Below are 27564 nucleotides of genomic sequence, written 5' to 3'. Positions count from 1 at the left end.
TTTGAACAACGCCGCTCCCACACACACACTACTGCATCAAAGTTAGTACTTATGATTAACAAAGGCATTCGTTTTGTGGCATTAACATTATATAGTTACACGTTATATAGTTACACATCAGCGTATTTACCCAAACATAGCAACGTCCGATGACGACATAGATAGCAAGCGTTACTGTTCATATCTCAGTCCGTGCCGAGTTGTGCGTGCCCATTCTGCGGTCTGTTAATAAAGTTTTCAATCAGACAGATGTATGGAAAGGCTTTTATTATAACATTTGTTGCAGTAAAATCATTATGCCTCGTTGTCATGCTGCGGTGCGCTAGTAATCACTCGTCGGCTGCGGTGAGCTGTTGTTGTCGTTGAGCTGAGCTCTCGTTAAAATCAATGGAGGGCATTCAGGAATGTAAAAAAAGAATAGCGCTTGCCGATTGGTGCTAAGAACAGCAGGGCGGGTACAAGCGGTGTGACGTAATTGGCAGACTCGACTGTCAATCAAAATTATTCTGTTGCCGGCTGAATGATTGAATGAATGAAAACGTTATTAACGATTGCAGAATGGGTACAATACAGTACAGCTCAATACAACAACAGTGGACTGACTGGAGGATGAAGACCAGAAAAAGACTTTCGGCTTTTTTACATAAGGGTCCTCTATTTTCAATTCATCAAAACATTTAGAGACATACAAATATACAGTAGTTTCATAAAAATGCTAAAATCCTATTTATTGATTGATTGATTTAAAACTTTATTAACATATTGCAGAATGGGTACAGTACAGCTCAATACATACAATTGTTAAGGGGATGCAGACCAGAGAAAGACTTTCGTCTTGTTTACATCAGGGTCCCCCATTTTCAATTCATCATATTTCATATCTAAATCATATAATATCTCATTGCTAAATATATGCAATATATAATCTAATAATCCAATAATCTAAATCTAATATATAATATACAAATGCTAAATGCATGGGTATTTTATTTTGTCTTTAATGTTAGCTTGCAAACTCAAATACTGTCTTGGTAAGCCTCATAATGAATTGTTTGGGGAAAAAAAGAAAAACATCGTGATGCGTATCGTGTATCGCCGAAAGGTCAGAAAATATCGTGATATCATATTTAGGCCATATCGCCCAGCCCTAATCTTAACTGTTGTCTGTCTCCCTTGAACCTTTTCTCTTCCAGGTTTTATCTCTTTCTCCGTGGACATTAGTTTGATTGTTAAATGTATCCTCCCTCTCCTCCAGACCAGCCCAGCTGACCACGGTAGGGAAGCGGGCCTGCCTCTGGCTCCAGGACCTAGCCATGGATATGAGGAACATTCAACGCGCCCGTGAGGACCTCCGTTTCCGGGGGGTCAAAGGAACCACTGGCACCCAGGCGAGCTTCCTCCAGCTCTTCCAGGGGGACCATGATAAGGTACGCACGACAAGCCATGGTGGTGGTGCGTGTTTTCTTTCCGTAGCCTATGTGTTTCGAAGACGCTCTGATTGGCTAGCCGCGTACAGCGAAGACCCTCTCTGATTGGTTTAGCGCAGAAGGGTCTCTTCTGCCTTGTACATATATATTCTCTGCTTCAAAGTGGTTATGCTTTGGCCCTCTTTCGAAGTGGGTTATGCTTAGAGTTAGGGTTAAGGTTAAGGTTGAGGTTAAGGTTAAGGTTAAGGTTAGGGTTAGGCGGAAGAGACCCTTTGGCGCTAAACCAATCAGAGAGGGTCTTCACTGTACGCGGCTAGCCAATCAGAGCGTCTTCGCACACATAGGCTATGGGAAAAAAATCACGCGGTGGTGGTGGTGATGATGGTGCCAGTGTATGGCAGCCATTGAGCCCACGTAGTCCAAGTTTGGCTGATGCACATGCACATTGGGACTTCTAAAAACTTGGTATCATAGTCTAAGCCCACCCCCTACCTTAACCCAAACCTTAACCTCATTGGTCCTCACGCCCCACATTAATTGTCCATTACAGGGCTTTCCCCACGGTTTTCAAACAAGATGGCGCTGAGTCACAACTAGGGGGTGGTCCGAATGGGGGCAAAAAGAGTTCATTCACTTTTTAAGGCAAAAAAATAGCAATAAAGAACATTGCAATATAATTTCAATAAAATAGCAAACACAAGTTTAAGTTCAAGTTCTTTATTTGTCAAATACACAACAATAATGACATTTTTGTGTTTCAAGCTCAGACTCAACAGTGCACAATTAAGAAACAGCAATGAATACAAGAGTGGTAACAATAAGTAGTAGTAGTAAGATAAAATAAAATATGAAATGAGGTAAGATCAAAATAAAATATAAAATAAGGTAAGATAGAATAAAATATAAAATGAGGTAAGATCAAATAAAATATAAAATGAGGTAAGATAGAATAACATATAAAATGAGGTAAGATCAAATAAAATATAAAATGATGTAATATAGAATAAAATATAAAATGAGGTAAGATAGCATAAAATATAAAATGAGGTAAGATAGCATAAAATATAAAATGAGGGAAGACCAAATAAAATATAAAATGAGGGAAGATAGAATAAAATGAGGTAAGATCAAATAAAATATAAAATGAGGTAAGATCAAATAAAATATAAAATGAGGAAGATAGAATAAAATATAAAATTAGGTAAAATAAAATAGTCAATTATTTACAGAAAGTGTAATTTCCAAATAAACTTATGTACAATGTATACGGTTGCACAATAGTTTAAGGTTGAACATACACACACACACACACACACACACAGTTGAACAGACGAACAGGACCGAGCATCACGTGTCGCACAGTGACTCTAAACTGGCCCCACGCTTTCACTGCAATTCTTTTATATTTTTTTTAATCATTTATTTAAACACACACGGGTGGTCGAGGAGGCGATTTCCATTTTACATTATAAAGTGCTTTGAGCGTCTAGAAAAGCGATGCAATGATTCATTCATTAATTCATTTCCTGATTACACAGGGATCTGTGAGCAGAGAGATTCACACACAGCTGTTAAAAACATACTCAACATACTCACATGTTCTGTCTTCCTCTCCAGGTGGAGGAGCTCGACCGAATGGTGACGCAGATGGCCGGCTTCAAAAAGTGAGTGCAGCACACAAAAGAAGGACAGATGGACCGTGATTATTTTGAATTCAATGGACGTTTATTTGTCCCTTAACGCTTTCGCGGCCACTGGGATGAGTCTAATTAATATCAAGAGGACTGTGAAATGTAAACAGACGTGGGGCTGTTTGTAGAGCTAAATCTATACTCTATAGTATTGCTATCTGTCCATTCTCATTGTGAATTGAGACCATAAACCGTCCCTTCAAAATGGCTTAAAAGAAAATCATCAATACGTTCTCATTTTATAGCGTCGTGAATATAAGCATTATACAGGATTTGGTCTAGTATATTTCCTGGAAGCCGAGATAATGGGCTAATGGCTAATAACGTTAAATCCAATGGCATTTCGGTTATAGATACGCTCCAGTTAAAACTCAAACTGCATATGATCGGCACGATCCTCACGCATGTATGAAAGGGGGGGGGGGGGCGGGGGATGTCATTTCTGATTATTGATCACCAATAACCGCGTTAGCCTCATAGTCCGAACGCCTGGATGGCTATCAAAACAAGGCCCGATCGGGATGTACTTTACGTGAAAAAGATCTTACCGTGGTCCGGTGGGACCCCCCCGAGCATTTCCCCGTTATCGATCGCTATCTGGTAGATCGATATGTCCATTGGCTGATGATAAATCCCCTTATTGCATGGTGAAATCTGCGATGCAAAACGTAATCCAAGCTACATGCTGCACATCTAGAATCCTGCTAACTGAAATCTCCATTGAAAGAAAAAAAAAATCCACCGTTCGGCCACAGGGCACACTGCATTATCGCGATAGCGCCCCTAAGAGGATCTGGCCGGTATTGCACCTTCTCGAATTCAAAGAGTAGGGTATATCTGCAGTGCCGCTCTGCGACCTTGAATAGGTTATTAAAATGGAATAAAAGCAATAACAACTTGCCACGGATTTATCCGTGCTTCTGTCCACAACGGGAGGAATCGAAACACGGAGATATACGTTGTTCGTCCCCATTGTGTTAAAGGCAATGGACAGAATAGCAACATGGAGGCAATGGACACAACGGTATGTAATAAATAATGAAATCAACACAAAGTGGCTCGAGGTTCAACAGGTCTGTTTAACCACCAGGTTATTTGCCATAAAACGGGGTTAGTTGACTTTTCTGGGGCACTTCACCAAAAAGAAAAAAACAATGCTGATTTATTTTGCACATAATCTCACACACATCCAAAAACTCTAAACAGTTTTGAACACATTCATTTAGTTGGACAGTTATTGAGAGAGTAAATTAGTTTGTATATATAGTCACCAGTGATGTCATCGGGGACATTGAATCCTTGTGTTGTGTTAATTACAGCTCAATGAAATGTAGAGGACAAATTGCAATACCTTATCATTTAATTGAGCTGTAATTAACACAACGATTCAATTCCCCCCCGATGACATCACCGGTGGTCATATTCAAACTCATTTACTCTCAATAACTGTCAAAACTAAATAAAACCTTTTGAGTTTTTTGATGTGTGTGAGATTTTGTGCAAAATAAATCTGCATTGTTTTCTGGTGATGTGCTACATTTCTTAATATGTATTTGAGTGTATATATATGTATACGCAATACGGTATATATATTGATTTGTTCCTGTCCAGAGCTTACCTGGTGACGGGACAGACGTACAGCCGTAAGGTGGACATTGATTCGGTCTCCAGCCTGGCTAGTTTAGGAGCTACTGTCCACAAGGTGAGGTGCAGCAAATTGATATGGGAGTGGGGGGACATTGCCATCTAGTGGCTCAAAACAGAAGTGTAATTTATAAAGGTGCTATCCACATACTGATGTTAAAGTCTTATTGATGTGGTCTTTTGATGAAGAAGACTTGTATCTTGTATCTTTATTTGTATCTCGTGGGATATACTAAGTAAGATTCCTAAGCAATAAAACATCTTAACAATTGTATTCTCTTTCCTCCTCGCTGTCTCATTCCATTTCATCCCTCTCTCTTAGATCTGTACAGATATCCGGCTGCTTGCTAACATGAAAGAGATCGAAGAGCCCTTTGAGAAGGAGCAAATCGGTAGGTTCACTCATTTCATCTTCATTCAAACACTAGACTTATTTTGAAAACCAGATCCAAACATATTTTCTTTCACAGAACCAGTTCTAGAAAAGGCTGTGGTAAACTGTCACTGTTTGTTCATGACCATGACCATAGCCTGGGGATGACCGTGAGGATAGGGATGACAGTGATGATAGCCTGGGGATGACAGTGATGTTAGGGGTTTGCCCAGAGACATTTAAAGGTGCACTATGCAGCTATGGGAGAGACATTTGACAGCAGTGCTGCTAGTGTTATGTATAAACACATTAACATGTGATTATTGTGTATTCAAATAACGCACCGGACTGCGACGTAACGTTTTACCGTTTATTTTACCTGCTCCACCAGTGCACAACACACACACATCATCTCCCGTTACCACAACGCTTTACGGTATATTACAGCAGTGTCGCAACATTACTGTGCCATCTTAAAGGGCCCGGTGAACACCGTTGTGATTCACATACACAACATATCCCCCCCCCCCCCCCACAGGGAACCCCGAAGAACATCCCCATACAGTTTAATTCATATTTAATTCATACTAACAGTCCCTGCAACCTACCTAGGTGAACCGGGTAGACTGCCAGTCACCGACGTAGTCTTGTGGATTATTCTGCCACGCAACAGACTATGCTCTGACTAAAACGGTTAATGAATAAATAATCTAACATAAATAGTCTATCTCTCAAGTAACATAGTCTCTCAAGTAGGCCGGTCTATTCCGGACGCGGACTGGACGGGCGTCCCGGTGAACCTGGGGCTCGACTGGCAATGGCAATGGTGAGCCCCGCTGGGCGCGGTCTGTAGAGGCCTCCAGGTGAACCTGGGGCTCGGCTGGCAATGGCGGGCCCCGCTGCGGCTCATCTGGCAAAACCCAGTCCTCAATGTCCAGCTCTAAACCCTCCCTGGACTCTGGGTCCGAGATGGGGTCGTTTGCCACCTTCTTAAGCCGGTTTGCGTGCCACCGTGATCCATCGGCCAGACGAAAGGTGGCCGGCCCCAGCCGGGCTGTGACCCGTATCGGTGCCGACCAGAAAGAGAGCAGCTTGTGGTCTCGGTGGGGACGACAAATCCGGACCCAGTCTCCTTCTGTGAAGGAAGGCGCTTTCACCCTCCGCCTCCTGTCGAACCGCTGCTTCATTCGACGCTGAGCATCTGCGACCCTGGTGCCCTGGCAGGGTATCACTGCCGGCGCGATGCTTGCCGGGACCCTCAGCCGATCCAGGGGAAGCTGCAACTCGCGTCCTATCATCAGGAGAGCTGGGGAACTGCCCGTAGTTGTGTGCGGCGTCGCCCTGTAGTGAAGCAGAGTGCGGAGTAAAGCGGCTGAGAACGGCAGACCCTCCGTCAGGTGCGCTCTGATCCCGTTCTTCAATGTCTAATTAAACCTCTCCACCCCCCCGTTTGCCTCCGGGTGGTAGAAAGCTGTACGGACGTGGTTAATCCCCCTGGCCTCCATGAAAGTTGCAAAGTCAGCAGAGACAAACTGCGGCCCATTGTCCGTAGTGAGGGTGTCTGGAATGCCCCACCGGGCGAACAGGGCGGAGAGGAAATCCGTGACCACACGGGTAGTCACAGACCCCGAAGCGGCCACCTCTGGCCACTTGGAATGGAGGTCATAGGCAACCAGGAGGAAACGCTGGTGGTGTGGGACACCATGGAGCTCCCCACAGATGTCCAGCTGGATGTGCTTCCAAGGTGCGGGTGGCCATGGCAAAGGCTGCAGAGGCGCTGGGGTCGGCGGCCCCGTCTTACCGCTGAGAAGGCAGGCTGAGCAGTCCCTCACCATTGTCTCTATATCCCGGTCAATGCCCGGCCACCACACCAGATCCCTGCAGCGCTGCTTCACCCTCACGGTGCCCCTCGTGCGCCATGGTCAGTATGCGTGCTCTGAGGTCACTGGGGATGATTGTGCGAAGCCCCCGAGCCACACAAACACTGCTCCAGCAGGACAGCTCATCCTTGACCCGATTAAAAGGCGCCAGCACCTCCGGGACCTTCACGGGCCACCCCCCCCTGATGTAGGTGCGGAGCTGGGCGAGCGTGGAGTCCCCCTCCGATGCAAGCTGAAGGTCCTCCAGGGAGACTGTGGCCTGGAGCGGGCCGTGAAGCTGAAGGACAAGCTCCGGTTCCTTTGGATCCGGGCACGTTTTGGGTGCCGGGCCGGGGGTGGCACGGGAGAGCAGGTCAGCCACTACATTCTCCCTGCCGGGAGTAAACACTGTGGTGAAGTTATATGGCTGGAGCCTCTCAGACCAGCGGTGAATCCTCAATGGCTTGTGGCCCGACCCGGATGTAGCGAGCAGGGCGGTAAGAGCCTGGTGGTCCGTCCGCAGCGTAAAATGTCGTCCGTACACATACATGTGCCACCGTTCACACGCCCCCAGACACAGGCCAGAGCCTCGCGCTCCCCCACCGAGTACTTCTGTTCCGCTGGGGAGGGAGCCCGGGAGGCAAACGCCACTGGGCCCTCCACGCCCCGCTGGACCTGAGACAGCGCAGCCCCGATTGCCGTATTGGACGCATCACAGGTGACAAACGTCGGGCTCGCCAGATCGAAGAACGCGAGCACCGGCGGTGAGGTGAGCTGCGTTTTAAGTTGGCGAACAGCGATAGAGCAGGCTGGGGTCCACTCCCAGACCGCGTCCTGTTTCAGGAGCCTCCGAAGCGGGGTGGTGGTTGTGGAGTATTGGGGAAGGAAGCAAAGGTAGTAGGCTGTCATCCCTAGAAACGACGAGAGCTGCGCTGGGCAGGACGGCTCAGGCAGGCGCAGCACGGCCTCCACGTTAGACTGGAGCGGGCTGAGGCCATCAGCAGACAGGCGGAACCCCACAAACTCGATGACTGGGACAGAGAAGGTGCACTTGTCCCCATTCAGCGTGAGGTTGTGACTGGAAAGGACATCCAGCACCCTCGCCAGGCGCTCGTCGTGGATGGCTGATGTTGCACCATGGACCACTATGTCATCCAAAAAAACGACCACGCCTGGGATGCCGGTGAAGATGGTGGCCATTATCTTTTGAAAACAGCTGGGGGCCGAGCTGAGACCAAAAGGCATGCGGGTATACCTAAACACTCCGACATGCGTCACAAAAGCTGTAAGGTAGCGACTGTCAGGATGCAGTGGAACCTGCAGGTAGCCCTGGCGAAGGTCCAGTTTGGTGAAAACTGAGGAGCCGTAAAACTGTGCCGCCAGTTCCTCCACTGTGGGCAATGGGTACTTATCCGGAATCACCGCTTTGTTCACCTGCCTGAGGTCGACGCATGGACGCAGTCCCCCTAATTTCCTTTTGACTATCACCAGGTTGGAAACCCACGGTGAAGCGTCGACGCGCTCGATGATGCCCGCATCCAAAAGCTTCTGCAGCTCGGCAGTAACATCGTCGCATAGGGCGAGGGGCAGGCGGCGCAGCGGCTGGATCACCGAACGCACCTCCGGGATGAGGAGAGGCTGGTGGTGAAATGCAGTGAGGCAGCCCAACCCACTAAACAGAGCAGGCCAGCGCTGGTGCCAGAGCAAACCCACAGACAGAATGTCAGCCCTTGTATTGTCCACCAGGGAGAACCCGAGCCCACAAAACAAATCGTAGCCCATGAGGTTGGCTCCCTGATGAGACACTTGGAAAGTGAATGAGGGAAGGGCCTTGGTCCCGTAGCACACGGTGAAGGTGATTGTGCCTGCCATTCCTATCTTAGAGTGTCCATACCCATACAGGTCCTCTGCGTTGGTGGTGAGCGTCCGGCGCGGGAAGAGTCGTCGAACCGTGGAAATGTTTAAAAGTGACTTGGAGGCCCCCGTATCCAACAGGAGTGGGAGAACCACCCCGTCCAGTTCCACCGTGCACCATTTAAATGCACGAGAGGTGGCGTCCACTGAATGGATGGTTGTCGGCATAGGTGGACGTGGCGGCGTGCCATCAGCGCCGGGAGCAGAGCGGCAGACCCGGGCAAAATGGTTCTGCCTGCCACAGTGTTGACACCTCTGTCCCCTGGCAGGGCAAACTGGAGCCCGGCTGGGGTGTGATGAGGAGCCACAATTTCCACACATGGCACGGCGTGCTGTTGTCGCGGTCGTACCCCGGCGTGCAGCGAAATTTACCTCCAGGCTGTCCTCCGGGAAAACCGGTTCGGGAAACTCCTCGGACGGCGCCACTGTTTGAGTCAACATCAGAGGTTTGGGAAAAACATTACTGGAGGGTGCTAGCTGTGATGCCAAACCTGCTGCTGACTCGAGATGGAAAGCAATATTAACAGCCTTTGTCAATGTCAATTCATCTGGCATCATTAATAGCTTATCTCTGAGCTTTGGATTGTTAGTATGTTCAGCTAGCTGATCCCGTATCTTCCAGCACTCCAAATTTACAGAGCTGGCCCCGTAGGTCAGCTACATAGTGGTGGACCGACTCACCCACTTGCTGACGGAAGACGATTCTCCGGAGCATGACGTTTTGTGGAGCAGCGAAATGTCCCGACAGCAGTGTGACACAGTCTGCATAATTCGGTGCAGCTCAGAGAGTCCTAAAGATCCGTTGTCCCTCGGTTCCTAGGTTGTGAATGAGCAGGGCTCTCTTCCGAGCAGCATTAGTCTCGGCGAGCCCGACGGCTATTATGAACGTATCAAACGCTTCCAGCCAGTGAATCCACGGAACCGGTGGCTCGCCAGGCAGGGCGAGGAACGGAGAAAGGGGTGAAAGTAGGGAATCCATAATCCCATCCTCGTCGCCAATATTGTGTATTCAAACAACGCACCGGACTGTGACGTAACGTTTTACCGTTTATTTTACCTGCTCCACCAGTGCACAACACACACTATTAAAGGAGCTCCCGTCTTATACGGAGCTACTGAGAAATCTTGACCCCTAGTTAGACTGGCTGACGCGCCGTTATATTCCTGGTCTCATACCAAACAGTCCTTGTCCCAATGACACAATGCAGGCAGCTTTCTTGGAAAATGATATTTATTTGCTTCACCGTGCAAACAGAATATCCTTGTTTTTTGTTCCTTAAACTGATTAAATGATAATGAATATGATACCTAATTGGATACAAACATTTCGACCCGAGACCTGCGTCGTACGTGCGGTCAAAAACCATTGCCCTTTTCCGGGTCAAAACTCCTCCTCCTACAGGTTTACCTGACGCTTAAATAAAAGAAGCGCCACCCCCTGGTCACATAAATCCACTGCACATTAATCCATTTTGGCCGTTACACACCGGCCCCTAATTGTTAAGGCAGGCAGACATAACAATTCAAAAAATAAATAAACAAAACAAATAAGAGCCAAAACATGTCATGGATTAAGTGCATTTACATTTCATGAACCAAACACAGTTTGGTCACCGGCCTTACAATGGTGCTACTTTTAGTCTGCAATTTCACAGACCGCACCAGACCTGTTTGTCTGGAAAGACCTCCAGAACCCTGCCAAGTGGCCAGGACCCACGAGGAGCTGAAGAGTCCATGATGACCACAATATCACCAGCTGTCAAACTCCTTTTCCTCTGGTTCCACTTTTGCCTCTCTTGAAGCAAGGGCAAGTACTCACGTACCCATCTTTTCCAGAAAAGATCTGAAAGATACTGGACTTGCCGCCATCGTCTTCTTACATACTGGTCATGTGGATCGAACACTCCAGGTGGCAAAGCTGGTTTACCCTTCAAGAGAAGAAGATGGTTCGGTGTAAGTGGCTCCAGGTCGTTGGGATCATCCGAGAGCTTGGTTATTGGACGGTCATTCAAAATGGCCTCCACTTCACAAAACACTGTATGAAGCCCATCATCATCCAACCTCTGCTGACGTAGGACAGAACTGAGAACCCTTCTCACCAGGCGGATTATCCGTTCCCAGACGCCACCGTGATGTGAACCTGCCGGTGGATTAAAGCTCCAACGGATTCCAACTTGTGCCAGAACTCCATGAATCTTGTCTTGATTCAAAACGGCCAGAGCCTCCTTCAGTTCTCGTTCTGACCCAACGAAATTGGTACCATTATCGGACCGTAAGTGCGCCACTTGTCCTCTCCTGCTGATAAAACGCCTCAGAGCATTGATGCATGCGTCTGTGTCCAATGACACCGCAACCTCCAGATGGATGGCCCTGCTTGCCATACAGGTAAATATGACTCCGTACCTCTTACAGGTTGATCTTCCTTTCTTCACTTCGACTGGTCCAAAGTAATCTACCCCTGTGTTGGTAAAAGGTGGTAGGTCAGGAAGGATTCTATCTGCTGGAAGATCTGCCATCTTTTGCTCCACTGCTCTGCCATTGTAGCGTTTGCAAAAGCTGCATCCAACGATGATCTTCCTAACAGCTGCATGGGCGTTGGTGATCCAAAATCTCTTCCTCACTTTGGACAGTGTGTGAGTCCTTCCACCATGTCCCAGATTCTGGTGTACGTGCTTGAGAATGAGCATTGAAACATGCTGGTCCTTGGAGAGAATGAGCGGATGTTTAGCTTCCTCTGGCATTGATCCTCTGCTCAGTCTTCCTCCAACTCTCAAGAGTCCATCTTCAAACACTGGATCCAGCTTATATATGGGACTCTGTCGACTCACTGCTGCCTTCCCAGATGTTAAAGCAGCAATCTCTTCACCGAATCTCAGTCGCTGACAGTAGCCAACGATGGCAACCTCTGCTCTCTGCAGATCCTCCAGCGTCAAAGTGCCGCTCATAGATGTTGCTGTGAGCTTTTGACTTGCAGCCTGCTTTCTCAGACGGCTCTGTTCCAACAACATGACCCTCAACCTGAGGAACCAGGCAACTGCAGTCTTCAGCCTCTTCCAGTCTGAGAAGTAGGAAATTAGCTGGTAAGTAGGACTGGCTATGTCACCCACACTGATGGCGTTTACTGTTGCCTCCTTTTTGACCTCCTGGTCATTTGAATCCACTGAGACGTCCAACACAGTTTTGGGCCACTCCACTGCTGGCTTCCAAAGAAATGCAGGACCTTCAAGCCACCTGCTGCCATTCAGGAAGTCCAAGACCCTCATTCCTCTTGACGCATCGTCAGCTGGATTGTCTTTGGAACAGACATGTCTCCACTGTGAGGGTTCAGACCTTTCTCTGATGGTCGAGACCCTATTGGCTACAAATGTGTGGAAACGCCTGTCCTCATTGTTAATATACTTCAACACTGAAGTGCTGTCAGTCCAAAATACCGACTCCTCCAACTGGAACTTCAGCTCTGCCTTCAACAGTGAGTCCACTCTGACAGCAAGGACAGCAGCCGTCAACTCCAGCCGAGGAATAGTCACAGCTTTCAGTGGTGTTACTCTGGCTTTGCCAAGTAGAAAGGTAACCTGGATGTGGTTTTCCTGACTCAACATCCGGACATACGATACCGTTCCATATCCACCTTCACTGGCATCGGCAAAGTGGTGTAGTTGGGCATGTCTAACCTTCCCAAAAGCCACTGGCTTAATGCACCTATTCGTCTGGAATGCAGCCAGCTGCTCCAATTCCTCCAACCACCTTTTCCATTGGTGTATGATGTCCTGTGGCAAGTCATCATCCCACCCACATCCTCTTCTGCAGAGTTCCTGCTGCATTATTTTTGCACGCAAAGTGACTGGTGCCAGGAAACCTAGAGGATCGTATACTGAGCTGGCAATGGACAGCATACCACGTCTGGTGAGAGACTGTTGTTTCAACTCGATCTTGAACCTGAAAGAGTCCGTCTCCACACACCATAGTAGGCCAAGAGCCCTTTCCATTGGAAGTTTGTCTCTGTCCAGATCCAACTCCTTTAGATCCTTGGCCCTTTGCTCTGCTACGATGGACTGTAAAACACCACGACTGTTGCTGATCCACTTCTCCAAGATGAAGCCCCCCTTGCGACACAGAACAATAAGATCCGTTATCATCTGGATAGCTTCTTCTTCAGTCGCTGAGCTCTTCAAACAGTCATCCACATAGAAATTCTGCTTGACAGATTGGGTGACTTCAGCTGAGAACTCAGCCTGATTATCATCAGCAGTTTTCCTCAGGGCGTAGCTTGCGCAACTAGGGGATGATGCAGCGCCAAACAGGTGCACAGTCATCCTGTACTCCTCAAGATCCCTAGTGACATCTCCCTCTGGCCACCAGAGGAAGCGCAGAAAATCCCTGTCCTCCTCAGCGACCTTCACCTGGTGGAACATGGCTTGAATGTCACCCATGAATGCCACTGGTTCCTCTCTGAAGCGAGTTAGCACTCCAAGCAGTAAACTGGTAAGGTTAGGACCCTGCAGAAGTTCACTGTTCAGGGATGCTCCTTGGAATGTGGCTCCACAGTCAAACACCACACGGAGGTTTCCTTTCCTCGGATGGTAGACACCATGGTGTGGGATGTACCACACTTTTCCTTTCTCACCATGCAGTTGTTGCTGCGGTACTTTCTCTGCATAGTTCTTCCCAATAAGCTTGTTCATGTATGCTGCATACTCCTGGTGCAAGCTTTTGTTATTTAGGAACCGTTTCCTCAAACCCTGGATCCTTTGCCTAGCGACTCCCACATTGTTGGGCAGACAGACCTCCTTGTTCCTAAAAGGCAATTTCAAACAGTACCTCCCTTCCTGAAGCACTGCTGAACTTTCCACAATTTCCAGAAACCTTAAGTCTTCCCTGGACATTTCCTTCTCCTTCACAGCTACTTCATTGAAGTCGTGATTGTACTGATTGGCCAGCATTTCTTCCAGTCTGCACACTGAGATCCTGTTGACCATAGCAGAGGGAAACTCTGTCCCGATTAGACAGTGACTTTCATGTAAACACCTTGTCGGAATTAAGATTTGACATGTAAACTCGCATGATTTTTTTTTACATCCGAATGATTTGATTCCGAAGTTATAATTCGGAATTAAAAGTCACCATGTAACCGCAGCCACTGTCATTTGGAGCAATACCATCATCCATTAAATGCAAATCACCTTCAGTTGTTTTACCATCATTTTCATCATGTACATTCGTTATACCTTCAATATTTGAAACCCACAGTTTTGCATTTGAAATACACTCATTGATTGACAACATTTTTGCTTTAAACCAGGTGTCTTGTTCTTCTTTTTCATCATGTAACGTATAACCCAACAGATTGTCATGTATGCATTTCGCCTCATAACACACCTGATTCAAATCTGTAAGAGCATTCTCTACTTTTTCCTTCTCATTATTTAACATGAAACCAAGAATTGAATCTTTTATCTTGGCTGCCATGTTAAATTTACATTTCTGCTGGCATCCAATTTGCCACAATGTTCTGCAACAGCCTTGGCAGTCATTTTAACGACACGTTTCCCAGTGACGTCACCGCTAACAGCGGAGCGCGCTGTGGTCTCCATGGAAACGTTTGACGCCGTTTTGCGCGTCGCCATGTTATTAGATTGTCTGAATTAAAACGAGACGGCTGGTGACGAGTCGCGCAACATAGTCACTACAAAAAAGGTCCGCGTAGTCAAGTGTTATTCCTCTTCAGCAACCATGGATTTACGCTCAACCCCAAGTTATGTGTGCACACAATTTTACATGGCCATGTATTTATATAGCGCTATTCACATACCTCCTTGCGTTGGGTACCATGATGTCGCCTCACGGATCAGTACTCGCGGTCCAGTACTGATCCTCAGCCAAACTTCGGGTCACCACCGGCGTGTTTCCTCGTCCACGAGCGGCTGCAGGCGGATCCCCGATGCAGCAGCAACAGTAGAATCCCTTTTCCTCCACACGACAACAGCAGCAGCTCCTCGTCTTCCTCCGGTGGAGATTCTCCGACGTCCCCTAACGCAGCGAATCTTCCCCAGTCTCCAAGCAAGAGTCCAAACTGGTGCGGGGTTTTTGACTAATATTAAAGGAGCTCCCGTCTTATACGGAGCTACTGAGAAATCTTGACCCCTAGTTAGACTGGCTGACGCGCAGTTATATTCCTGGTCTCATACCAAACAGTCCTTGTCCCAATGACACAATGCAGGCAGCTTTCTTGGAAAATGATATTTATTTGCTTCACCGTGCAAACAGAATATCCTTGTTTTTTGTTCCTTAAACTGATTAAATGATAATGAATATGATACCTAATTGGATACAAACATTTCGACCTGAGACCTGCGTCGTACGTGCGGTCAAAAACCATTGCCCTTTTCCGGGTCAAAACTCCTCCTCCTACAGGTTTACCTGACGCTTAAATAAAAGAAGCGCCACCCCCTGGTCACATAAATCCACTGCACATTAATCCATTTTGGCCGTTACACACACGCATCATCTCCCGTTACCACAACGCTTTACGGTATATTACAGCAGTGTCGCAACATTACCGTGCCATCTTAAAGGGCCCGGTGAACACCGTTGTGATTCACATACACAACAGTGATTTTTTTTTAGATTTTTTTTTTACTTAATAGCAAACATGAGATAATCCAACAAGCGAGCTGGCTAGCGTATTTCCGGGAACAAAATAATTAATATTGAACGTTGCCTCACTGATGCTTGAAATGTGTGAACTTAGTGAAACAACATGGCAAATGTACAATATGTTGCTACGATGTAACATCTCCACTCTCTCCTTCATCTTTCTCTTCTGTTCTCCCAGCTGTTACCAGACTGTTATGCTAGCTAGAGAGCTGTACCCAGTATGCTGTTGAGCGGTGTAACAGTTAATATTGGCCTCACTCAATACACTATACTGTAGTTGCCCGTAAAATTGCCGGTTTATTATAGACTATTATATAAATATGATTTTTAACAACAAATCAAAAATGTATGCCCATCCCTATTAACCCATTCTCCGCCATTGACTGATTAAGACGTCATTCCTCGCCATGCTTAATCTGCCAATGACGGATTACGCCGTCATCGAGATCAATATGTCAAATTTTCGTCATGGTATTCACATTTCACCCACGGATGATTGTGGACTTCAGGAGGTCGGGGGTCAAGGACTACAGCCCCCTCAGCATCGACGGGGCACCGGTTGAGAGAGTGAACAGTTTCAAGTACCTCGGAGCCCACATATCCGAGGACTTGACATGGACCACACACATTGACAGTGTTGTGAAGAAGGCACGACAACGCCTCTACTTCCTCAGGCGCCTAAGGAAGTTCCAAGTCAGTCAGAAGATCCTTAGGAACTTCTACTCATGTACAATAGAGAGCATCCTGACCGGCAACATCACCTCCTGGTTTGGGAATAGCACTGCACAAGACCGTAGCAGACTACAAAGAGTGACACGTTCAGCCGAACGCACAATTGGAGGGGGGCTTCCCACCCTCCAGAACATTTACAACAAGCGGTGCAAGGGGAAGGCTAAGAGAATTATTAAGGACTCGAGCCACCCGAACAACTGCCTCTTTGAACTGCTGCGGTCAGGCAAGCGATACCGGAGTCTTAAGGCGAGCACAGAAAGACTCAGAAGAAGCTTCTATCCCCAGGCCATCAGGCTGCTAAACGAACAATAAACACTATGCAACAACCATCAAATGCACACAGCACACACACCCACACGCACACACTCACTCAAACAAACAACACACTGCAGCACCCACTCTCCACACTTTAGATCACACAAACACACTTTACACTTTATATTGATTGATAAAGGATTTGCACTACAACTCGTACACCTACTGTGAATTGTACCTAAATTGCACCTAGTCCCATTTCTGCCTTGCACTATATAGTATTGTATATTACTACACTGCACAGTATTGTATATTGTATGGTAACTACGTCTATTCTGCATCGAACATTGTACATATGTCTAAACTGAACACTGTGACCTCATTTTTTTACTTCTAATTTTACTATGTTATTTTATTTCATACTTATCTTGTCTTGCACAGTCTCTGGAGCGTAACAGTAAGAAGCATTTTGTATAAAAGTATTCTGTACTTCTGTATGACAAATATTAAATAAACTTGAAACTTGAGTCATGACTGGTGCTGTAGATCTCCACTCAACTCTCCAGCGCTTCAATACCGCCACCTGGTGGCCGATCGGCGAGTTGCCAAACCGGAAGTGGGGCCGGAAGTGATTGGTGTCACCCCTATTCCGTCCGCCACTCGCTATCGCTCGCGGGACTCCATCTGGACACACTGGATAATCGATCCGTTGCCATAACTCGATAAACAACATTATTTGGACGTATATAGTATTATACAACCTGGAAATGGAGCGCATAGATCAACATCCCATAATAGCGATCTTTTTGCATCATCAAAACCCCATACTCCAGCAGCATAAAATAAAACAGAACCCACCATTGAATCAAATAATTGTGTAAATGTTGAAAACCCAAGGTCAGTGCACACTTTCATTTTACTCAACACGCCCCCTAGCGCCCTTCCTGCTGACTCAGACATTATTTTCCTTCCTTCTATGAAGCACATGTACTCATTAAAGGTGAAACCAAGATATTTATAAGAATGTGTGTAAATCAGGGGCGTTGGTCCAAATTGAAACTTATGGCTACTCTGCTGTTCGTGTTTTTTCCTGAATTGCATAATCTGTGTTTTTTCACTGTTAATCGCAAGTCTCCATTTCATGCACCAAGAACATGTTTTGTAAATTTGCTTCATTTTCTGCAAACAAAACAATATCATCAGCGTACAATAAAATACTTAGGATTATATTATCTATTGGAATACCAAGATTGGCTTGCTTGATTTCTTGCGCCAGGTCATTAACATAAAGGGCGAATAAAGTAGGAGAAAGCACATCTCCCTGTTTTACACCGAATGGGGTGGGGAACCAGCCGGTCCTAACCTCATTCAGCTGCAGACAGGCAGATGGGGCCTTATACAGGCTTTTGATAGCCTTATAAAATAGACCATCAATACCAGAACAGATTAATTTATAGTCCAAAAGCTCTCTATTAATCCAGTCAAAGGCTTTTTTAAAGTCAACAAAACAAACAAATGTATTCTTGCCCTCGTCCAATCTGGCTCTCACCACCGATGATAAAACAAAAACATGATCAATACAAGCTCTCTTAGCCCTAAACCCATTCTGCTCATCCACCAACATTTCATTATATTCTAAGTATTTATTTAATCTATTATTAAGAACACTTGAGTATAATTTATAAACTGTACTGATCAAACTAATACCTCTGTAATTTAGTGGGACTCTAGGGTCAGCTTTTGCAGATTTGGGGATGGGCTTAATAATGGACTTGTTCCATATCGAGGGGATGGTGCCTGTGTTAAAACAAGTTTGATATAAACAGTGTAATACATTCAGCAGATAGGGAGTTTTAAGGACCTCGTTCGACAACTCCTCAATACCCATAGCTTTCTTCAGTTTCGCTCTGTCCACTACACTCTGTACCTCGTCTAACGTAATGTCACTATTTAATTATTCACAACCTGTAGGGCTATTGCTCATCCCAAGTTCGGCCTCACATTTTAACTTACATATTTCTGTCAGGAAACCATCATCAAATAAAGGGTGACTACTACAAGCATACAGACTACTATAGTCGGTTTCCCACTTTTTCAGAATCTGCTCAGTTTCAAAACATGATTCACCGTTATCCAATACAATCTCCATTGGGACTGTCTGTTTTTTTTTGGGGCCTAGTTTATTTATTTATTTCCAGAATTGCTGGGGATTACTGACTTGTAGTTGTTCTATATGGAGAGCTTGTCCTCTCTTGAAACGTCGTTTGAAAAATCTGAGTTTCTTATCAAATTTAGTTTGACAAGCTTTAAATTCATTCAGTAAGTCTCTTCTCACACTCTGTTCCTTGCATTTTAGAAAAGATTTTTCGGCTGCCCTTGAATTAAGCCATAGCCCATTTAATTCATTATTCCAATAAGGTTGTTTGGTCTTAAAATACTTTTTGGGCGAACCGCCTTTCTTTATAGCACAGTGTCGACCAATTTCTTTATGCAGAAAATGACATAAGTTATTGTAACAGATCAATATTCTCCTGGTTTTTCGGACCGTTATTCAAGAGCTCCATGACATCTAGTAGAGCCCCCCGGCAAATCTCAAAGGAAAGAAAATTAGCTGGCAGGTGTCTATTACATGGTTTGATTTGCTGCGGGGGTTCAACCATGCTCTGGATATTAACTGAGTCACCGGCCCGAAAGTGTAGGCATAGTACTGAATGATCAGGTAATCTACTATGGATATCAATAAGATTTGCACCTTCAGAGCCAACAAGTTCAGATGGTGTATAAACACTAAATTCAATGCATGATTTCAAGTCAACGTGAGGAGTTACAATGTAGTCCACAACAGCTTTCCCCTTTATAGAAATTGAAGTGAAATTATCTTTGTCAGCGTTTAATCTCCCATTTACTACACAGCATTTTGAGTCTTTTAAAAATTCAATGAAGGATTGTCCATGTTTATTTACAGTCAGATCTAAAGCGGATCTAGGCCGGATGTCATCTGCCTCCACATAATCTTTCAGATCTGCAATGCGACTATTTAAATCACCACACAAATAAATAGCATCTGCATTAACTGTATACAATAACGTCAGTAAATGGTTAAAGAAAAAGTCTGCATTACGTCCCCAATGTGAGGTTTCCGGTGACAGATAACAAGAAATGATAATGAAAGAATACTTTGTCTCCCGGTGTTCAAAACGTAGAGCGAGAATTCCATCGTAGGCTTTGTCCACAATAATAACTGAGAATGTATCAAAAATAGTGTTCTTTACACAAATACCAACGCCGCCAGAGGCTTTAACCGCTCTTCTGTGAGCAACCCGATTATAACCAAACCAGGTGAAGCCATTGAACTCAAGCAAGTCTGTGGAAAGATGAGTCTCATTCAAGGAAATAAAATCTGGTTTTAAGGAGTTTAGCAGTACAGTTCTAAGTTCACGGTTTGATGATGTCCATCCATTAACATTCCAGTGTACTAGTCGAAATTCTTTACTCACAGATACCAGGGGCTGGGCTTGCCCTTCTCAACTGTCCTCTTCAGGTGGGGACCGTTTCATTAGGCGTCCATTCCCCGTCAGAAAGTAATCCTTCCAGGCGGTTAGGTGGCCGAGTGGAGATTGCGTTCGTCACCAACCCCGGAGCTGTGAGCTGGATTCACCTGTTCGAATCCAGCTCACAGCTCCGGGGTTGTCACCAGCTTGGCTGGCCGTCTGCACTAATACAATTGGCTGTATTAGAGGGTGGGAGAAGCTGGCGGGGTGGGTCCGGGTCGTTGTAAACAGCGACTCCTACAGTTCGGTCGGGGCGCCTGCTAAGCGTGGATAGGACTTGAGGGGGATAGTGTGATCCTCCCACACGCTACGCCCTCTCGATGAGAATCCGCGCTGCCAGGTGAAAAGAAGCGGTGATTGGCTGGACGTGTGTCGGAGGAAGCACGTGGTAGCCTCCACTCTCCCAGATGATCTGACTGTGGGGGGTAAGTGCGCAGCAACCAGGAAGGGACTGGGAATTGGCATACGACTAACATTGGGATGGGAGAAAATCGGAGGAAAATGGAGGGGGAAAAAGACCAAAAAAAATATAAATAAATAAAGTAATCCTTCCCCGTTGGGATTCCTTTAAGAAGCGTTCTGAAGTTGAGGTCAACCAGCCGTTCTGTGTGTGACTTCGCTGCAGACACGTAAACGCGCTGGTACTTTTCATTTTCCTTAAGGTTGCGTTTCAAGCGAAGCACTGCTATCTTCTCACGTAGAGACCGCAGCTCCAATTTCACGAGCCCCGGTTTAGCTCCCCTGGCTCGGAGACGCTCCACCGCGACTACGTCAGGTACTGGTTCACATCCAAGGCCATCACGCAGCAGTGCCCCTATATTGGTTTTCAGGTCCTCGTTGCTCTCCTGGGGGAATCCAACAATTATCAAGGAGACGTCCGGGTCAAATGGACTGAGTTGCGGGGTTCTTTCCTTCACACTCCTCTCGATGTCGGTCATTCTCTGTACCATAACACCCACATTCTGGTCAACGTAGCCCGTCATATCCTTCTTTGTGTCCTTAATCTTCTGCGTTATTTCCGCTGTTATTTTCGCCTCCAAAGACACACGCATTTCGTCAATCTTGCCATCTATGGACACACGTAGTGTGTCCATTTTTTTGTCAATCTTGCCATCTATTGACTTACGAAGTGCGTCAGACAAATTTTTTCATCCATGTTTGCACTGATGTTTATTTCCATCTCTTCCAGTCTATTCATGACAGCCGATATGTCTTCCTTCTCCGGATCCATCTCTTTCTTCTTAGGAGGCATCTGGATATAACTTTTTAAAGTATAGCTTAAAGAAAAAAATATATAAATCTTTTTAAAGTATAACTTCAAAAGCTTTTTTAAAGTATAACCCAAACAAACGTAGAACCATCAAGCTTTTAAGAACCTAAGCTCAATTAAAGCAAATGAAACACAGTTTCTCAGACACCAAACAAATGCGGAAGTGTGCTTATAACGTGTTAATGCTGACATGCATTTATTGTATGTACAGTATGTATGTCCCCCAATATGTCCAGACAATGAAAATAACCTCTCACATGGTACTGTGTGAGAGGGGGAGAAAGAGAACTTCAGTCTGTAAAAGGTTGGCAAGAGATTAACATTGGACTCTATTCAGTTGGATTTGTGACACTGTTTTGATTCCGTGTAGAAGGGGTTGGACATGTGAGGTTGGACACAATTACATTGTGTGATTTGCTTTAGAAGTGCGAGGGATCCAGGGAATGATCTTTGAGTAATGGAAAATTTAGCTTACCAATGTACCTGTTGTACAATGTTGTTGTGATGCATTGCGTTTGGTTTTTATGATAAAAAAACTAAAACAGGATGTTTTAAAATTTAGTGAACCTTTACAAGTAAAGTTGGACACTACATTGTGCGAACTACTCATATTACTGAGAGTAATGTTACATTTAGCAGTTCAATATGGCCATCTGTTGTTTCCTATTGGGATTTGCCATGTTATGATTGCAGCATATTTATATAATGCTAATTTAAGTACCTTAATTTATTTTATTATTATTATCTTTTTTAATAAACATACATTTACATAAAACAAGCATATCTGTCTACTCCCATGTTGATAAGAGAAAAGAAATATCCCTTTAAGGTTAATTAACGTGTGATTAATATGCAATTAATCACGGTTAACTATGGACAATCGTGCGATTTAATTGCAATAGCCATAACCCTAATATTCCTCCAGGCTCCAGTGCCATGCCCTATAAGAGGAACCCCATGCGTGCGGAGCGTTGCTGTAGCCTGGCTCGCCACCTGATGGCGCTGATGGCCGACCCACTGCAGACAGCCGCTGTCCAGTGGCTGGAGAGAACCCTGGATGACAGTGCCAACAGGTCAGCACCACACACACCACTCACCACATTATCTCTTTGATATCTTCAGATCAATTCTGGTATCTTCAGAATAATCCAAAACATTAGGATATGCATTTGCCCACTACCTGAAATTGTGTACATGTTGAATCTCGTTCTACGTGATGACATAGACAAAACAACCAAACAGCCCAGTAGAATCTTGTTGGATCTGAACGTCAGTGTGAACGACATTAATTAAGAAGGACGAATTGTATTGAAATTCGGATCCAGAACGCGGAAACAAAATAAGAAATGTGCAGACACTAGGGGTGGGAATCTCGCAGTTCGATTTAGATTGTCGGGGTCACAATTAAATACTCTCGTTTCGTCATGATTATCTCTGCAATTCGATAGATTATAGTCTACATTGCGTTCCAAAGCTTGTATATTGAATTAGTATTTTTTTTTTTTAAACATACTGTAGGATTTAGCGATCTAACCATTTATACTTCACAGTCTGCATGCCCTGCCGCTAGCAGACTCACACAGTCTGAATGCTCTGCCGCTAGCAGACTCACACAGTCTGCATGCCCTGCCGCTAGCAGACTCACACAGTCTGAATGCTCTGCATGCCCTGCCGCTAGCAGACTCACACAGTCTGAATGCTCTGCCGCTAGCAGACTCACACAGTCTGAATGCCCTGCCGCTAGCAGACTCACACAGTCTGAATGCTCTGCCGCTAGCAGACTCACACAGTCTGAATGCCCTGCCGCTAGCAGACTCACACAGTCTGAATGCCTTGCCGCTAGCAGACTCACACAGTCTGAATGCTCTGCCGCTAGCAGACTCACACAGTCTGAATGCTCTGCCGCTAGCAGACTCACACAGTCTGAATGCTCTGCCGCTAGCAGACTCACACAGTCTGAATCCTTGCCGCTAGCAGACTCACACAGTCTGAATGCTCTGCCGCTAGCAGACTCACACAGTCTGAATGCCCTGCTGCTAGCAGACTCACACAGTCTGAATGCTCTGCATGGCAGCTGCATGCGTCAGGAGGAACGTTCTAAGTTAAGTACAAGCTCTAGAATCGCTGCTGCTCATTATCAGTTATGGCACATTGGCTCCTCTCTCTTCTGTGTATATGCATATATATGCATTTCACTGTATGCCCTGCTATGTATGTGATAAATAAACTTGAATCTTGATGGTAATATTCCCGGTTGGAATCTGGTTGCGGGGAAGTGAAGCTGCTCGATGGCACACAATGGAAGAAGACTGAGATCTCTGATCCAAACAAAATGAGTCTTGCCTTTAACAGGCACTTCACAGAGGCCGGTCATTTATTTGAGTTTATACTGAGCCCCCTCTTGTTGATGCTGTTACTAATCTCCTTTCAGCCCTTTTCACTTATTGATGTACTTGGTGCCTTGCAATGTATTGATCCTAAGTGCTTTATTGGAGAGGACAATTGGATACATATATATATTTTATTTTTAAACTGTTATTTCTAAACAGTTAACATACATATTTAATCTCTTCATTGCTACAGGGGAGTGTTCCTCTAGTTTGGCAATCTGCCAGGGTGATTCCCCTGCACAAAGGAGGTGATAGGGATAGTTGGACAACTATCATCCTATTTCCAGACTACCTTGCTTGGCAAAAGTTATCGAGACCTTGGTAAATAATCAACTCAAGTTTTTTCTCTAAAATCACTCAATGCTAAGTCCACATCAATCTGGATTCAGAGCCGATCACAGCACAAGTTTGGCCACCACATTGATTACTAATGATAATGATATAATTTTGGCTTTAGACAAGAGGAAGCACTGTGCTGCTATCTTTAGTCAAAAGCCTTTGATACAGTTGATAATCACCTGCTTGGATGGTGGTGTATGTGATTGGTTTCAGGATTATCTATCTTCTAGGCGTCAGTGTGGGAATTTGGGTCCTGCCCAATCTGAATTATTGTCCATAACTAAAGGTGTGATGCAAGGTTCAGTGTTGGGTCCTGTCCCTTTCACTATTTATATTAATGATGTTGTTTCTTCTTTGAATGACTGTCATGCTATTTGTATGCGGTCGATACTATTGTGTACTCAGTTGACACTGTTCAGTTGGCCATGAAGAACTTGCAGCTTTCTTTTAATGTTCTTCAGGAAGCTTCAATCAATCATAAATTAGTCCTCAATGCTAGTAAAACTATATGTATGCTGTTCTCCAGAGCCACAAATGTTTATAATCTACTGTAAGCAGTTCTAACATTGAGAGAGTCACTCTTGGCTTATGGCTCGAAATAAAGGTTTGAAATTAAATGGGGGAAAACTGGTCTTCTCCCATGAATGTGTACAGTGTGTGGCAGACCCTCCCTGGATAACTCAAATATTCACAATATCTCTCTGTTCGTAGGAGAATCTCTCTGCCAGAGTCCTTCCTCACGGCTGACATCATCCTAAGCACCCTGCAGAATATCACAGAGGGGCTGGTGGTCTACCCCAAGGTGATCGAGAGACACATCCGCCACGAGCTCCCCTTCATGGCCACAGAGAACATCATCATGGCCATGGTGAAGGCTGGAGGAAACAGACAGGTATGGACAGGAGCAACCTTCAGATTACCAGACGACTGCTCAAGCTCCTCATACATTCAATAGGACTAGAACAATTACTAGTGTGCTAGCACTTTATAGGCTGAAGGGTGTGCGGTTACTGAGTGTATGGACGAAGGGTGTGCAGTTACTGAGTGTGAGGATGAAATGTGTGCAGTTACGGAGTGTGAGGATGAAATGTGTGCAGTTACTGAGTGAGGATGAAATCTGTGCAGTTACTGCGTGTGAGGATGAAATCTGTGCAGTTACTGAGTGTGAGGATGAAATGTGTGCAGTTACTGAGTGTGAGGATGAAATGTGTGCAGTTACTGAGTGTGAGGATGAAATGTGTGCTGTTACTGAGTGTGAGGATGAAATGTGTGCTGTTACTGAGTGTGAGGATGAAATGGGTTGTGTGCTGTTACTGAGTGGAATGTAGAGGAAGCGATGCACTCGCATCTCTCACTGTGCCTCTGGTACGTAGGACTGCCACGAGAAGATCCGGGTGCTGTCCCAGCAGGCGGCGGCCGTCGTCAAACAGGAGGGAGGGGATAATGACCTGCTGGCCAGGGTCCAGGCTGACCCCTACTTCACCCCCATCCTGGGACAGCTGGACGCAGTCCTGGACCCAAAAACCTTCATCGGCCGGGCACCCCAGCAGGTACAATACAACACTGATACATCACCCTCATCCTCATCTAGAATAATAACAAGAGGATGGGTGACAGCCCTGACGTTCTCACGGAAGCTGTTCAACACTGATTTGAGGTGAATGATGACTGTTACAACCCCAGTAAGTCAAGGGGAAAGGGTAACTAACATAGAAGATGATTGTGCTGTAATCTGGGATAAATGAACCAAAGACGCAGACTAAATACACACATCACTCCTGACCTACTGTGTCAGACAATATACTACTATGTGTATATCACAATGTATTGGGGCCCCTTACCTGCTCCAATTCCCAACCCACACACACAATTACAGAGTTGGCTAACTGAGTTACACAGAGACATCAGATCAACAGCATAATGGAGACAAAAGGGAAGAAACAGGAAGTGCCACATGGTTAATACATAAAGTGAAATACCCTCCACTTCACCACCTGAATTGGATAATTTCCCAGGTGACAGTGTGGATAAGCCTGTTGTATTCAACATAAGTGGTCACATGATGCTGGCCAGCAGCAGGTTGGTGGAGGACGGGCACAGAGTGCCTGCTACTACCTAGTGACCACCGGCACAATTGACCGTGATCCTCCAATCGCAACTGTTGCTTCTGAGGATCAAGAGAAAGAGGGCCGGCCGTCTGTAGTGTGATAGTGAAAGGGTTAAGACCCTAACCGGATATTGGCTTGGAACATTTCTGTGCACGTGAACTCATGATCGCTCTCCTACTCTCCTCTTCCTCCTCCTCTTCCTCCTCCAGGTGGCCAGGTTCCTCTCGGAGGAGATCCACCCTGCACTGGAGCCCTACAAGGCCAAGATGGACGGCAAGATTGAACTGGAGCTCTGAGACAAAACAATCATACACACAAGGACGGCTGCGCACACACACACACACACACACACACACATTACATTAACGGTACTGCGCATTGATTTGGGAGACGCCATTCAAAGTTTGGTTTGCAAATATCACCAGTGACTATTGCAACATGAAGGGCTCATTGCAATTCCAGGAAATCGAGGTGGCTTACATTTGTGTAACCTGAACACCCCGACTTGTTGAGTCATTATTGTGCTGCCACCTCGCCCACAGCAAGAAGGGCCACACTGCATCTGTATGTGGATACATACATACACACACACACACACACACACACACACACACACACACACACACACACAGAGAGACCCACGTGAAGCCAAGAATGATTTCATCATGGTGTGTGGCCACGGTGAATGCTCCACTGTACCTCCAATAAAAGTCCTGTAGTGATTTTCAGTTTGTATCGACTTGTATTTCTCTCTGCCAACCTTTGAACATGAGAAGAATATCTGAGGAGAAAAGAGAAATCTCGCATGATCGTTACATTTTGATAGAAGTAAGATCGGTAGCACTGAACACAAGACTTTATTATTATTAAGTTAACCCTTTGAGGTGTGTGTGGGATTCGAGTTTTGATAACTAAACACTGGCGATGATGTCACAATGGCTACGACTGAATAAAAGGAATAGCTATTGTTCAAAATGGCCCTTCTATTAAACTGATGCAAATCCAAAGGTTGAGTCATTTCTTACGACATAACTGGCCATGATATAAAACTGACAATAAAATCATAAAGCATGTAGAATAGATGAGTCATTAATCCACCCATTAATTGCTTTGCATTTATGACTTCAGTCAACATTCGTCCCATGTTGCTTCCGCCTGGCTGCTCTGGTTAATGTAGACTAGAGGAACCTAGTTGGTTCAGTTTCATTTGGACAGCCCTGTCTTGTGAAAATCAAGTCCCTGTTTCTAAAATATATATATATATTAGAGCTGGGCCGTTAACGGCGTTAACACTATGGCGTCCGCACTCTTGCGGCGATTTATGCCTCAGAGGACAGAGGATTGTTTACAAACCAAT

The 27564-nt window shown here is 45.5% G+C and overlaps 1 protein-coding gene across 1 annotated transcript in view; it reads left to right on the top strand.

Moving 5' to 3' along the window:
• adsl (adenylosuccinate lyase) overlaps window positions 1–26935 on the top strand; it is a 35103-nt gene extending 8168 nt beyond the window's left edge. The window contains exons 5-12 of the mRNA XM_084329842.1: window positions 1256–1427; window positions 3045–3091; window positions 4730–4820; window positions 5085–5154; window positions 22296–22443; window positions 24811–24991; window positions 25473–25649; window positions 26417–26935. Of these exons, the coding sequence (XP_084185968.1) occupies window positions 1256–1427; window positions 3045–3091; window positions 4730–4820; window positions 5085–5154; window positions 22296–22443; window positions 24811–24991; window positions 25473–25649; window positions 26417–26503 (973 nt within the window). The 3' untranslated portion in view covers window positions 26504–26935. The remainder of the gene's footprint in view (window positions 1–1255; window positions 1428–3044; window positions 3092–4729; window positions 4821–5084; window positions 5155–22295; window positions 22444–24810; window positions 24992–25472; window positions 25650–26416) is intronic.
• Window positions 26936–27564: the final 629 nt, after the last annotated feature.

This window comes from Notolepis coatsorum (genome assembly GCF_963971535.1).
Source record: "Notolepis coatsorum genome assembly, chromosome: 14".
Classification (NCBI taxonomy): domain Eukaryota; kingdom Metazoa; phylum Chordata; class Actinopteri; order Aulopiformes; family Paralepididae; genus Notolepis; species Notolepis coatsorum.
Note: the sequence above shows the minus strand (reverse complement) of the source record. Positions and strands in the feature narration are given on the sequence as shown.